Below are 14,029 nucleotides of genomic sequence, written 5' to 3' on the forward strand. Positions count from 1 at the left end.
GCTGGTGACAATGTTCTTGACCCGTACCCGATGACTCTCAGTTTTCCATCTTGATGTTGATACAGAACAGCTCCCAGGCCTTGGTTGGAGGCATCAGTGTGCATCCTGAAGGGTAGGTTGAAATCGGGATATGCCAAGACAGGGGGGTTTGTGAGGAGGTCAATCAGTTGTTCAAGTGCTCTCTGCTGTTCCGTGGTCCACTCTATGGGCTCTCTGGAGGGCAACTGGGGGCGTCTGATGTTCTTACTCCGCGCTGGGGCTGGGGTCTTTCCTGGCTTGATTTGGAGTAGCTCGTAGATGGGTCTGGCAATTCGGGAAAAATCCTGAATGTATGAACGGAAATATCCCAGGAATCCTGTTATTTTCCTCACTTTGCAGACAGTTCTGGGTGTCTTACTTGACAGGGCTTTCACGGTTTCAATGTCTCGTCTGTCTATCTTGACCCCTTCTGCTGACACAAGGCGACCCACATATCTGACTTCTTGCTTGAAGAGGTCACACTTCTCAGGTCTCAATTTCACTCCGTGACGTTGAAGGGCTTGGAGAACCTTGCGGAGGGTCTCTACATGTTCTTCAAATGTCTTTGCGTAACAGAGTACGTCATCAAGATACGGGATACAGCATTCATCCCTGAGGGGACCTAGCATCTCCTCCATGCTCCGTTGGAACGTTGCAGGGGCATTCGAGAGTCCAAATGGGATGCAAACCCACTCGTAAAGACCCCACGGAGTGATGAAGGCGGTGAAGGGTCGTGAACCCTCGGCGACGAAGCCCTGGTGGTAAGCTTTCCCTTGGTCTAGGATACTAAACCAGGTATAGCCTCCAAGCGTGTCAGTCAGGTCTTGTATTCTAGGTAATGGATGACGATCGGGCACAGTCTTTTTGTTCAGTAGGCGGTAGTCGATGCATAGCCGTAGGCTGCCGTCCTTCTTTCTGACGCAGACTACTGGGGCAGAATATGGAGACTTTGACTTGACTATCCAACCTTTCATTAACAGTTCCTGTATGTACTCTTTAACTTCTTTAAACAGTGGCTTTGGTACTGATGAGTACGTCTTCTGGACCGGGACTGTATCATGGAGATCGATTGTCATCTGCAGGCTCGGGATGCACCCAATGTCACTACTGTCTTGTGCAAAGGACCCAGCCTCTTCACAAAGCATCCTGTTGACTATTGTCTGTTGTTCGTCGTCGAGGTGACTGAGATCGACGGGGGGTTTGAACAGGATGGAGCTGGGAACAGCTGACATTGTAGCAGCACGGTTGGGGGGTACCGTGAGCTGGGAGATTTCAGGTGAGTAGGTTGGGATGGGGGTTTGCCGTGGGGAGTCTGTCGTGATGACTTTCCCAACACAATGGATGCTGCCCAGAGCTGTCTTCCTGGGGAGAGTGACGGTATGCTTTGTGTTGTTTCCCACAGGCACGGTGACATACAGCTTCCTGGGGTTTTGCGCTTGCAGCAGGCCTTCTCCAACATCCAGTTCTGCCAGCGATAAACTGTTGTCATCTGGTTCGAACAGGAAGGTGGGGTCAGACAGTTCCACGTGGGGTGGGATTTGGCACTTGACCCAGGCCATTTGACCGGCGGGGATGACAGTGGCTTGTTTACCTGTTCGTAGGCGACCAACCTGCACAGGGGGTCTGTCAGTCTGGATATAATTCACCAGGAGTTCTGCTTTCTCGGCTGGTATCACCATGGCGTTACAGAGCAGGCTGGTGAGAGTTGGGATCAGTCTTCCAGGTTGTTCCTGTATCATCACTTCCAGCACATTAAAACCCAGTAGGGGTCTCTCAAGAACAAGGCTGCTTACAAGGAAAGGCACAGTGATTGACAGGTTAGGATCTTCATTCCCCTTTAAGTTCACTGTAAGGGCCACCCAGCCATCAAATGGGAGGACCTCACCGTTTACCGCATAGACTTTCAACTCCTCTTCTTCTTCGATGATTTCGCTAAGGGGTCTGACTGGCATGTCAGGTAAGTATCTATTCTTCCAAGTTCTGTCAATCATGCTTACTTGGGCCCCTGTATCAAGCAGGGTTTGGACTGCTAAACCGTTTAGGTTACAATGGGTGAGAGCTCTTCTCCCTACGAGCTTGGCGAGGCATTCACTCTTGGTGTTTGTTAAATCAGGGGGGTCTGTGTGCTTCTGTATCTGGTTTACCATCTTGGTTCCTGTTCTAGGTGCAGTCTTCTCCTCTCTTACTCTTTCCTTCTCAGGCTCACTAGTACGACGGTTGTCAGTTTGGGACAGTAAAGGGGAACCGGTCAATGGTTGTCCTCTTGCAGGGACCGGCCCCAGTTTCCCTGACGTGGTGGTCTCTTTTGGCAGCCTAACGCTCTATGGCCTTCTTCCCCACAATGGAAACAGTGGGGGCAGTTAGGTAAATTCTGTTCTACACATCTGCTACAGCCATATGGCCTGTCCCTCGGCCTATTTATCCTCCCTGTTCTGACCTGGGGCTGTTGTTGCAGGAGCTCCACTAGATTGGTAAGTTTCTCTACTTTCTCTGCTAACTGCTGGATCGGGTCTACTTTAAGTTTCTTTCCTGTATTTTCTCCCCTAATGGGGGACGACAACACTGTGCTCCCTTCACCTCAGCACCTGCACTATGTACATGGGGGGGTCTATTGCGATTGGTAGGTCTTTCACTCTCATCGCTCATTACCTTTTTCATCTGTCTGAGAATGGCCTCATCAGGTACTCTGTCTTCAAGTAAGGGTTTGAGTTCCCTACGAATGTCATCATGTTTGTGTCCTAAACCTTGGTACACAGTGTGGAGAAAGACATCCTGAACGGTGCGTTTGTTGTACTTAACGTCAGTAGCAGCATATTTTGATGCAAGTAAAATCTTCTGCTTGAGTCCTATGACTCTATATAAAAACTGCTGCAGTGTTTCACTATCCTTTTGCTTCGTACACATAAGTTCTTGAAACAACTCGGTGTTATTTTGTTCACTTCAGCTCATCGATAGTCAAATCGTCTTTTACCATTAACATATCCTTAAAGCTGCCAGCTTTGATCACTCTCAAGACTGCTCTAACAACCTCTGCATCGCTGAATTGTTCCTTCAGACCTTCGTCGATCTGTTTGCAGACACTGTTGTAACTAATGTCTGATCCCTGGTCTCCTATCTGACCTCCCTGGAGCTTAAACTCCCTGCGGTGAAGGTACGACAGTTCTCTTAAAGATACTAGTTTATCTGTCGACACACCAGGGGTTTCCTGTTTACTTTTGGTGTCTGGTACACTCTCATTCAATGGCACAGCCTGAGCTGTGGGTGGTGGCACACTTGGCAGGCGCTGTAAAACCTGGTTGCTTACTTTTGAAGTGGGCACACTCTCAATTGTTTCACTTACATCATAAAAGACGCTAATGGGGTCGACTGGTACTGCATCACTTTGACTGGTGGACCGTAGACCCTCGGTTATACCCTCTTCTGGACCCACCACCTTATTCTGCATAAGCCCATCAGTCACACCTTTTATCTGTAATAAATAAGACAACCCCGTATTCCTCTAACTCCAGTAAAAAGTCGTTGATAAAGTTGAAGCACCCCTCCACGTCATCTATGGTAAGGTGGGTTCGGTCAGACGCCTCCAGTCCTGTTACCAGTTCCAATGCCTCGGCAATGCGAAACAGTTCATCCGCAGGTAGAGTGAGCAGGCTCTTCTTGATGTCCCATACCAAGCTTTTCCTCTCGCTGTCTCCCATGGATGCTTCCCGATTCCTCGCACTTGGCTCTCAGTTCAGGATCACTGTGGCGACTTTCCGTGGTGGGTGGATCTCCTCTACACGACACCGGTCTTCCTTCTCGTCAGGTGGAGTAGTGGACGCAGCTCTCGTTGTCGTCTGGCATCAGATGAGGCACTTCACTGCTGTCGATACTACGCAGATCAATCCCTCATTCAACGACCTTTACACCGGGCGTTGGTTCCTGGTTCATCGGGTCGCGGTTGGTCCAGGTGTCAAGATCTCTGGATCAGCTCCCATCCAGCAGGTGGCGCTGATCCCGGACGAGCCCCCAATAAACTGTTACAAGTACCAGGATATGGCACCTGATAGCAGAGATATATTTAACCTGTGAAACAGCTTGTAGTTAGTCATTTGACAAAGGAAGGCGCAGACATGGTGTTATTGGTTCTGGGTCCTCCCGGTTGTGAGACTAACAACGTTTATTTATTCAACAGAATAATCAATCAATCAATCATCATCATTGTATCATCATTCAGTTCAATTAGTTACATTACTTTAATACATTCAATTATAATTCCATTCTTGTGATTATTTCAAAAGCATATTCATCATTGCAACACACATTATACCCTTTTAGGATACCCTGGTTCACTTCAATAGCATTTTCTTTTTAAATGTAGTTATCCAGTATTATATACTGTACATTGTAATTACTTATGTCTTTATACATATTTGGCGTCTTAAGTATAAGCACGTGAAAAGGGAAACATTCTCCTGTTAACCTCTGTCTAGGCATGTCTAGGCATGTTGGAAGAGACCATCGTATGTCTTCTTTTAACAACACTGTCATTCTCATTGTCTGTCAAACAATTCCTTATATCACCAATAGCTGTTACCTTTATCATCATTCGTTTATCATCAGTCATATCCACTATTCTCTAGTGTACAGAAATACCTTAACACCTCAGTGTTACTCATATTTGTGTTCCAGCTCAAGTTCTATTGCAACTCAAATGTGCAATGAAAGTGCATTTATATATATATGTATCTGGTCGTTCTCAACCTTACTAGGAATTTGCTAAACCGTGACCATGGTGTAACTCAAGGGAATAGATTTATATTTACATTTAACGGAGAGTGGGATAGAGATAGAGAGAGAGATAGAGAGAGAGAGAGAGAGAGAGAGATAGAGAGAGAGAGAGAGAGAGAGAGAGAGAGAGAGAGAGAGAGAGAGAGAGAGAGAGAGAGAGAGAGAGAGAGAGAGAGAGAGAGAGAGAGAGAGCATGTGGGACAGCTCCGGTGTTGAGCTAAAGTAATTTCCCTCTAACTTCCCTCTAACTTCTTCGATACTTGTACACAATATACACATTTACTAAACAGCAGTTCAACCCAAACAGTATGTACTTCAAAACATAAACCTTTATAATCCCCTTGGAGATACTTAACTCCGACACGTTAGTGATTAAATGGGCAATTGTATTTCAACACTATATTTCAATGTACCACGAGACACGGTGCCATCAATAGACGGTCAACTTCTAAACCACGTTACTTGTCGTCTTAAACTTCTTAAACTTGACTCAAACATCGACAATAGTCACTTCATTGGACCCTCGACATTGCATGTATCCTTGTTAACCTTTATGTGTGTTTTGTAGTATATTACCCACCTGAAACAGGTTGTAGTTAGTCATTTGACAAAGGAAGGCGCAGACATGGTGTTATTGGTTTTGGGTCCTCCGGTTGTGAGACTAAGCTCGCCTTGTGTGTCCCTAAACGACAAGGTACGGTTACCTGGAAGGCGAAGCCACTAAACACAAGTCCTATACTGCCACCTATTGACCAAATTATGTTAATGTCTCCCATTAAATATAAATGACTGTTCTACCTTGTTTCTGATGGAGGTAATCCTGTACCAGTATGTTCACACTGTTTTGACACATAATCTAAAGATATTAACGTGATACCACTTCTAGTGGGCATCACATACAGTATAATATATATGTAACTGTAGCTGTGCTGTGCGGTTGTATGTACAGTATATGTGAGACTGTAGCTGTGCTGTGTGATTGTATATACAGTATATATGTAACTGTAGCTGTGCTGTGTGGTTGTATAGTATATGTGTAACTGTAGCTGTGCTGTGTGGTTGTCTGCTCTAGGCCCTACGGGACTGGGTGGCAGTGGAGAGCGACTCCAGCGACGCGTTGAAGAGACCAGAGCTTCACCGTATGATGGAGATGACGGCGGAGAAACTCAGATCCATGGGAGGAACAGTGGAGCTGATGGACGTCGGGCAACAGGAGGTCAGTGATGATGATACAGAGTCACAACAAGAAGGAGCATGGTGGGTTTGATGGTCATTAGTTTGACCAGGGTTCCCCATAAATAATGAATAATAACGGCTGCAAAACTCCAGAACTACTAGGAACATCACTCTGACCACTAAGTGTGTCCGACTCTTAACACATCCACCGCCATAAACGGCTTACGACGGGTTTGCTGATCATGCGAATTCCGCCAATCCACGGCGTACGACGTTATTGAGATCATATTTCATTTTTCCGCCATGGTATTCATAATTCCGCCACCCAGCCTCTGCTGAGACAGTGGGACTCGGCACAACCGTGCAACGCTTCAATACCGCTGCCTGGTGGATGATCGGGCGAGTTACAACCGGAAATGGATCTCTGGTGATATCGGTGCATCTCGTAAATCCGTCCGGCAGTCACATATTGTTGCGGGACTCTAGACACACATCCGTGTATATGGATCGCTGCCATAACTCAATAATCGATATGATTTGGGCGTTTATTGCACCATACAAACCGGAAATGGATCTAGTCGATTGACATCAAATAAGTGGGATCTTTTTCCTCCAGTCTCATTGGCGACCGGTAATAGGACAGTAACATTACTTTCAGCTTGATTGTTTATTATTTTCAATGCAAACCGCTCTGATCAATATATCACCCATACTACATAAAGCATTTACTGACGATCACGGAATTATAAACGACCCCCCCCCCCCCCCCTTTCATCCGTGCATGTGTAACGGGGAAGCCCGTGGGTATGTCCACAGTCACGGAAACACGACGAGTGACTGTGGCAGTGTGGGCTGGTAAGTTAAACTCACTTCCTCATAACAGGGTTAACAGACGCATAGGTACGGTAGTTAGGAGTGAATTCACTTCTTAGTGCAGCGGCCTGTGTCGTCGCCCATGGACGCGGGAGCCCCCTGTTCGACTCCCCCTCAGGACATAAGCATTTAACATCAAACACAACGCAGACCCAGTATGATCCGTCACAGTGGTGCCCAGTGACCCGGATGTCCTGAGGTGCGTGAGTTTAGGGAGGTGAGTGTAAAGGGGAAGCCTGTGGGTATGTCCACAGTCACGGAAACAGGTGTGTTGACGAGTGACTGTGGCAGTGCGGGCTGGTAAATTAAACTCACTTCCCCATAACAGGGTTAACAGATGCATAGGTACGGTAGTTACGAGTGAATTCACTTCTTAGTGCAGCGGCCTGTGTCGTCGCCCGTGGACGCGGGAGCCCCCTGTTCGACTCCCCCTCGGGACATTAACATTTAACATCAACACAACGCAGACCAATATGATCCGTCACACATGATGAGTCATAACGTTTAGGATCGTATTCAGTTGGATTTTTTAATATAGCGTGTATCGCGAATAAACTGCAATCGATAATCTATATTATGCGTTTAGGCCTATAACTAGCGTTCTAGGAATTACTGCAGAAAACGATAAAAACATACTTATAATCTAGAGTAGACGGTATTTTCGTATGAATATATGAATGAAAAAGTATAACGTTCCTACATCCTGAACGATAGATAATCGATGTTGAATGGGCCATAGTAATGTCAATTTAGCAATACAATTTAAAAAGTTATAGCCCTGCAAAGAAGGTGAACATCTCCATAGGCTTAGACTGGTAGCAGTGATCATACATTGATGGATAGAAGCGTGGCAGTTAATGTGTTAACCACCAAAACCTGCTCGGACCAGAATGTACAGTATGACGTATATGATGACAGTACTGTCCGTTCCGAGTGTTTGATCGTTTCCTCTCCGTCCCCCCAGCTTCCCGACGGCCAGACGCTGGCCTTACCCAATGTGGTGACGGCCCGGTTTGGCAACGACCCCGGCAAGAACACCGTCTGTGTGTACGGCCATGTGGACGTCCAGCCGGCTAAACTAGAGGACGGCTGGGCCACGGAGCCTTACAACCTGACCGACATCGACGGTGAGTTCTCCTCCTGGGCCACACTAGAGCTGTCCCCGAAGCCTGTTTTTGGGATTCGAACTTTAGCAGGGTTTTTTCAAACGGACGTTCGAACCATCGTTTTTTTAATCATGCAAAAAAGGAGCTCCTAAAGTCTTGACAGTACCTAATTATTTACTGGTCACAGGAGGCTTCAATAACGTTTGGATGGTAATCCATTTTGTGAATCCATTTGTTGAAACAACATCTTTGTTGGGCGATGACTCCTGCTATCCCTTTTTTTTTTTTTTTTAATCTTTTTTCCTCTTTATTTTTTTCCGTTTTTCTCCCCTCCCACTGTTAGTCGTTGTGCCAATTCCCAATCCCCTTCCTGGTCGTTGCGCACTCTACCCCCTACCGTCGGTCTGGGAGGGCGGAGACTATCACATGCTTCCTCCGACACCTGTCCAGCCAGCCCACTGCTTCTTTTCACCTGGCAGCACGGACTCTCACAAGAGTGTAACGTGTGGAAGGTCACACTACCTCTCTTAGATCCTTCCCTCGCTGTGCAGGCGCCCCGACCGATCTGTAGGAGTCGCTGTCCACAACGACCAGGACCCACCCACCGGCTTCCCACCCTCTAACACTGCCAATTGTGTTAATATGACGGCCGGCCAAGCCGGAAGCAACAATGGCGGCTCCTGCTATCTTAACGTTAGCAAGCTAAACATGCATAAGCAACGTGCATAGCATACCTGTGTAGTAACTTGTGTTCCACTGGGAACGTTCAGCATCACTGGATACACTTGGTTTAATCCAAACGTATATTCGGAAACGTTGCATTATGAAATAAGACGGGTGAGTGTGAGTGTGTCTCTCTCTCTCTCTCTCTCTTTTTTGCATGATTGATTCATTTCCTGATAATGTATGACGGACGGTGACCCCTCCTCATCTTGTGTCTGTGTGTTTGTGCGTGACTTTCGTGACTTTCAAATGATTGTAAACACAACATAGTACTGTGATATTCTGATATGAATCACATTCTGATATATATTTTTAGTGTAAAATAAATAAATGTAAATTGTTTTTTTAAAACAAAATACAAATAAAAAGCGGAGGTTCATTCATTAACTCATTGGACTCCAGTCATGATGATAGTCGGCAGGGCTGTACGCTAAGCTTTTTCACTAGGGGCACACTTGCCCCTAAATGAGAAATGTAGGGGCACAGAATATTTTTTAGGGCAACATTTTTTAATAACTATTTTACCATTATAGTGCAAAATTCGTTTGTTTTCAGGTTTGTATCTTTTATAATGAACCAACTGAGAAAGTGTGTAAATCACTAATAGAACAAAAACAACAAACTGTGTGTGTGTGCGCGCTTGTGTAGTGCTCCTTGAATGAGATCACCACAACACACACACACCATTGCATTAATCAGGAGGACAAGAAACTCTGCATACCTTTGTTTCACAATGAAAAGTGCTTTATAAATAAAATGAATTATTATTATTGTAAATAACCCCATGAAAGGTTTATTATTTTTATGGGTAATTACCTGCTTCATATTTGTGATGTTACTGGTTTCAAGGTGTGCCTAAAGTGATCAATGTGTTGGGCCATTTATAGAGATCTATGCCAATTAATGTTTATGTATATCCAGGACTTTTTTTTATAAGAATTGAGAGGCCTACTACGGTATTTGTTATGTTACCTTTATTTTGAAAACCGTGTTGCGACGCAACCTTGTTTAAGTTTGCGCTTTTGACAGTGAAATGTTCAGTTCAACTTAACTCGAAGGAAAGACTCTAATCAAAAAGGTTTAATTGACCCGTATGAGGCTCTTATATAGGACTTTGATTGTTTATAGAAGAGGAATGTAATAGTATGCAAAACGAGAAATAAACAGTTGATTTTACCAGCAGTAAGTTGCAAGCTTTCATACGGGGAACCGTGACAATTATTAGTATTATCTTATTTGCATATTGTCTCATTATTAGATAGATAGATAGGTTGATACTTTATTGATCCCCGGAGGGAAATTTAAGTAGACAGTATTTCACGTCCTAATAGTGGGCGACTCACCTAATGCATGGCTGAACGTTAGAAGTGTGTCCCCGTCAATCATCACTGCCAGATCAGACTTATTTAATCGCCTATGGTCTCTTATCATCTCTCCACATCGGACGTGGTTGTCATGGACTGATATCCGCTCTGTTCTTCTTGCAGAGCAAAATTAGCGGCTTCAATTTATTGAAAGGAAGTTCACATTCAGTTTCAATTCGGTTGTTCGCTAGGAATTATGGGATTTGGTGTTGGATGTATGGACTCTACCAGACGGGGACATGGTATTTAATCGCACGATAGACTACAACTACCAAGTATATAGCGTGACCCAGATTCACTTCACACGCAAATCTTTTGTTCACACAGGCTATCGCAGTAAATTCATTCATTGCCGACAGATTTTTTCATAGCACCACGACATTATGTTGCACTGTACAGCCCTGGTTGTAGGCTAATGTTTTACAATTTTTTTTATTAATTTAGGAGTGAAATGCGAATGAAGGGTTGAAATCACTACTTGCAAGGTTGCCCCCAAATATTATTTACCACTCGCACGGGCCAAATTAAGGGGCAATTTGCGATAATCTCGTCGCAGTGTACAGCCCTGGTCGGGTTGTATAGTATAGTCGAGTATAGTCAGGTTTTAATAGTTATTTCTTTCATTAGCGATATCCATTCATTTTCATCCATCCAGCCTGATGTTATCGTTGGGAATGGGACTGAGCTCGCAAAAGGGCAAATACCACCCCCTATGCCTTCCGGCTGGTATTGCACTCCACTGGGAATGGTATCGTTTTTTTTCTGGGACGATCCAAGCCGTGGGGGCGTGGTTCAAATACTCAGGCAAGGTAACCTGTTTCAACGTTAGATCTGCAAGGATCTGCAATGCTGTTGAACGTGGCACGGACCTCCGCGCCCAGTACTTCAAATGGCGATCAGATAATTGGATTATTTCTTTTGCATTACATCAGATACAAGGTAAGAACATTATATATAAATTTGATCGTTGATCTGATATGTATTTCTACCCCGATCGACGCTGTATCTGTGTGTGTATGTGTGGCTGTTTTCCGTTGGGTGCAGGAGGTGGGGGGGCGGGGCGCTGCGCTACGAGGGCCATTTCATGTATGCACGAGGAAGGACAATAATGATGATCTAGCGTTGATTTCAGGAAGATTCGATAATCAGCCGGAAAATTACAATGTGTGTTGTGTATTCCACTAAAGGGCTATTATCGCGTCTTTCTCTGGAATGACTAGAAATCACCAAAACTATACTCGTATTCAAAACGGTATAAAACTGAAATGTACCGATGAAAAAACAATCCGTTTTGTACATGTTGACTGCAAGCAACTCACTGATAATCGATGAGTGTATTAGACCCATAGCCATAATTTAAGATATATTTTAAGCGCTCGCAAATCTCCCAGTCCTCCCATTGATTAAAGCGGTGGCGCTCTAGCGCCCTCTCGCGCACTTAATCGGTGGCGTCCAATGAGTTAAGGTTCGAGTGCCAGCGTAACAAACGAAGGTCCGAACCTTTGAACGTTTGGGCCACAGAGCCTTACAACCTGACTGACACTCTGACATCACAGATTGGGGTGTGGCCAGCCTGACTGACACTCTGACATCACAGATTGGGGTGTGGCCAGCATGGTGAACATATCAACTAATAGGGCAGCCAAATGACCAAGGGTGTAGTTACTCTTTAACCCTTTCACTACCACACTAATGAATGGTTAACCCTTTCACTGCGACAATACATAATGGTTAACCCTTTCACTGTCACACGACACAAAGGGTTAGCCCAGGGGTCAGGAACCTTTTTGACTGGGAGAGCCATAAAAGCCAAATATTTCTAAATATATTTCATTGAGAGCCATATAGTATTTTTAACGTATAATAAATTAAATATGTCTTACTTTTAATGCGACTTCTGGTGCTGCATGGTTTTGCTGATGGCCTTGTAATCTGGTTCATATGTGGTGAGGTTGAGCTTCATGCAGGCGTTGAGGCTTCCATCAGTTAAACGTGAGCGTAGGTTGGTCTTAATGTTCCTCATATGCGAGAATGACTGCCCACATGCATATGTAGAGCCAAACATGGTCAATACGGCAATACTCACGCTGCATTGTGTGGTATGTCACAGGAAGCTCGTTCCAAGTTTTAAGAATCAGCTGGTCTTGGGCGGCTACGTGGCGTAGTGGGCAAGGCGCTCGCCACGAATGACGGAGACGCTGGGCTTGCCTGTTCGAGCCCAGCGCTCCACATTGCTTTCAGTTTAGCTGGCCGTCCATACTAATACACATTGGCTGTATTAGGGGGTGGGAAACTGATGGGTGGGGATCGGGCGTTGTGGACAGCGACTCCTACAGGTCGGTTGGTGCGCCTGCGCAGTAGAATCAGGAAGTGTCGGGGGCAGCGTGAGCCTCCCACGCGTTACTCCTCGCCACTGAGAGATCGAGCTGCGCAGGTGAAAAGATGCGACTGCTGTTACCTCAAGTACCGGAGGGGACTTGTGCTATGTATGACTTAGTCCACATTGCAGCCGGCTTGTGGGAGGCAAGAAACAGCGTTCGTGACAGGGGAGGGTTGAATTGGATGATACGAAATTGGGATGGGAGAAAATATAGAAAATGGGAGAAAAAGTGGATAAAAAAAATAAAAAATCAGCTGGTCTTCAAGTTGAAGATTTTTTATTTCTGTCCACTTGTGTTCCCTCGCCAGCTCTGCTCGCTATATCTTCAGCTACAGATACTATTAGCTGTATCTTCAAAACTAATTTCTGTTTACTTTAAAATGACACAGTATTATTAAGAAATATCACAAGTATTAAAAAATAAAAATAAAAAAAATAAAAAAAATCATTTTCTTTTTTTTTTTTTTTTTTTACTCAAAGATTTCTGGGAGCCATATGCTGTCACCAGAAGAGCCATATATGGCTCGCGAGCCATAGGTTCCCGACCCCTGCTCTAACCCCTGTCCCAACCCCCGCCCCCGCCCCCCCATCTCTCTGAGTGCTTGTCTCGTAGTGCTGACCAAGGTGCTGGATGTCTCTGGGTCTTGGCCAAGATTGCAGTGACTGTTCTATGTGCACCACAGAGGCCATGGATCAGCTTCTTACTGTCTTCTGTCCGTGGTCTGTCAAAGTGGTTTGTGGTCTGTCAACGTGGTTTCATTGCTGGGTTAAGTACTTCTATTCTATTCACTTAATATGCTTACTTCATATATCTATTCTATTCACATATATGCTTACCGCTTGTATCTATTGCTATGTCCGCCCATTACAATCACGCGAGCTGTCTAACGCCTGTCCCGTCTCCCCGTCTCCCTGTCTCCCTGTCTCCCTGTGAGTTGCTGTCCCGGAGTGATGACCGGAGTGTCGGACGTCCCGTGATGAAGACCGGGAGGATGCGACCCTCTCTGCATGCCCTCCTGTCTCCCTGTCTCTGGCTGTCTCGTAGTGATGACCAGAGTGCTGGACGTCGCGCAATGATGACAGGGAGGTTGCGACCCTCTCTGCGCCGCCCCCTGTCCCCCTGTCTCCGGCTGTCTCGGAGTTATGACCGGAGTGTTGAACGTCCCGTGATTAAGATGGGGAGGACGTCCCTCCTTGCGCCGACCCTGTGCCTCAAATAGATCCACTATCAGCTCTATCTTTAATCTTTCAAAATGTTCAGTTGCTATCGCTATCAGCTCTATCTTAAATTTTTTCTAAATGTTCAGTTGCTATTGCATGCACTCATCTGTGTTTCACTACACACATGAGTGCATGCTTACCAACTGTCCGTCAGGCAACACTACTATCACCGACATCTAAAAAGGGAGATCCCCCCTTGAATTGGCCCTTCTAAGGTTTCTCTCCTCCACATTGCCTGTGGTGCATTTTTTCCTATTGCTAGGTTTTAGTGAGTTTTTCCTTACCTTTGCGTGGGGTATGTCTGGGAGTGTTTGCATTGCATTCATTTATTTTGCATTTATTTTAAATTTGTTGGACCTTATGGTGTTCTTGTTTTGTTTCTTGACTTATTGTGATGTTTC

General features: G+C 45.4%; 1 protein-coding gene across 1 annotated transcript in view; it reads left to right on the plus strand.

The window, feature by feature from the left end:
- cndp1 (carnosine dipeptidase 1) overlaps nt 1–14,029 on the plus strand; it is a gene marked incomplete at both ends in the record, with an annotated part of 93,115 nt that overhangs the window by 37,553 nt on the left and 41,533 nt on the right. The window contains 2 exons of the mRNA XM_084308337.1: nt 5,858–6,001; nt 7,799–7,961. Of these exons, the coding sequence (XP_084164463.1) occupies nt 5,858–6,001; nt 7,799–7,961 (307 nt within the window). The remainder of the gene's footprint in view (nt 1–5,857; nt 6,002–7,798; nt 7,962–14,029) is intronic.

This window comes from Notolepis coatsorum, assembly GCF_963971535.1.
Source record: "Notolepis coatsorum genome assembly, chromosome: 2".
Taxonomy (NCBI): Eukaryota; Metazoa; Chordata; class Actinopteri; order Aulopiformes; family Paralepididae; genus Notolepis; species Notolepis coatsorum.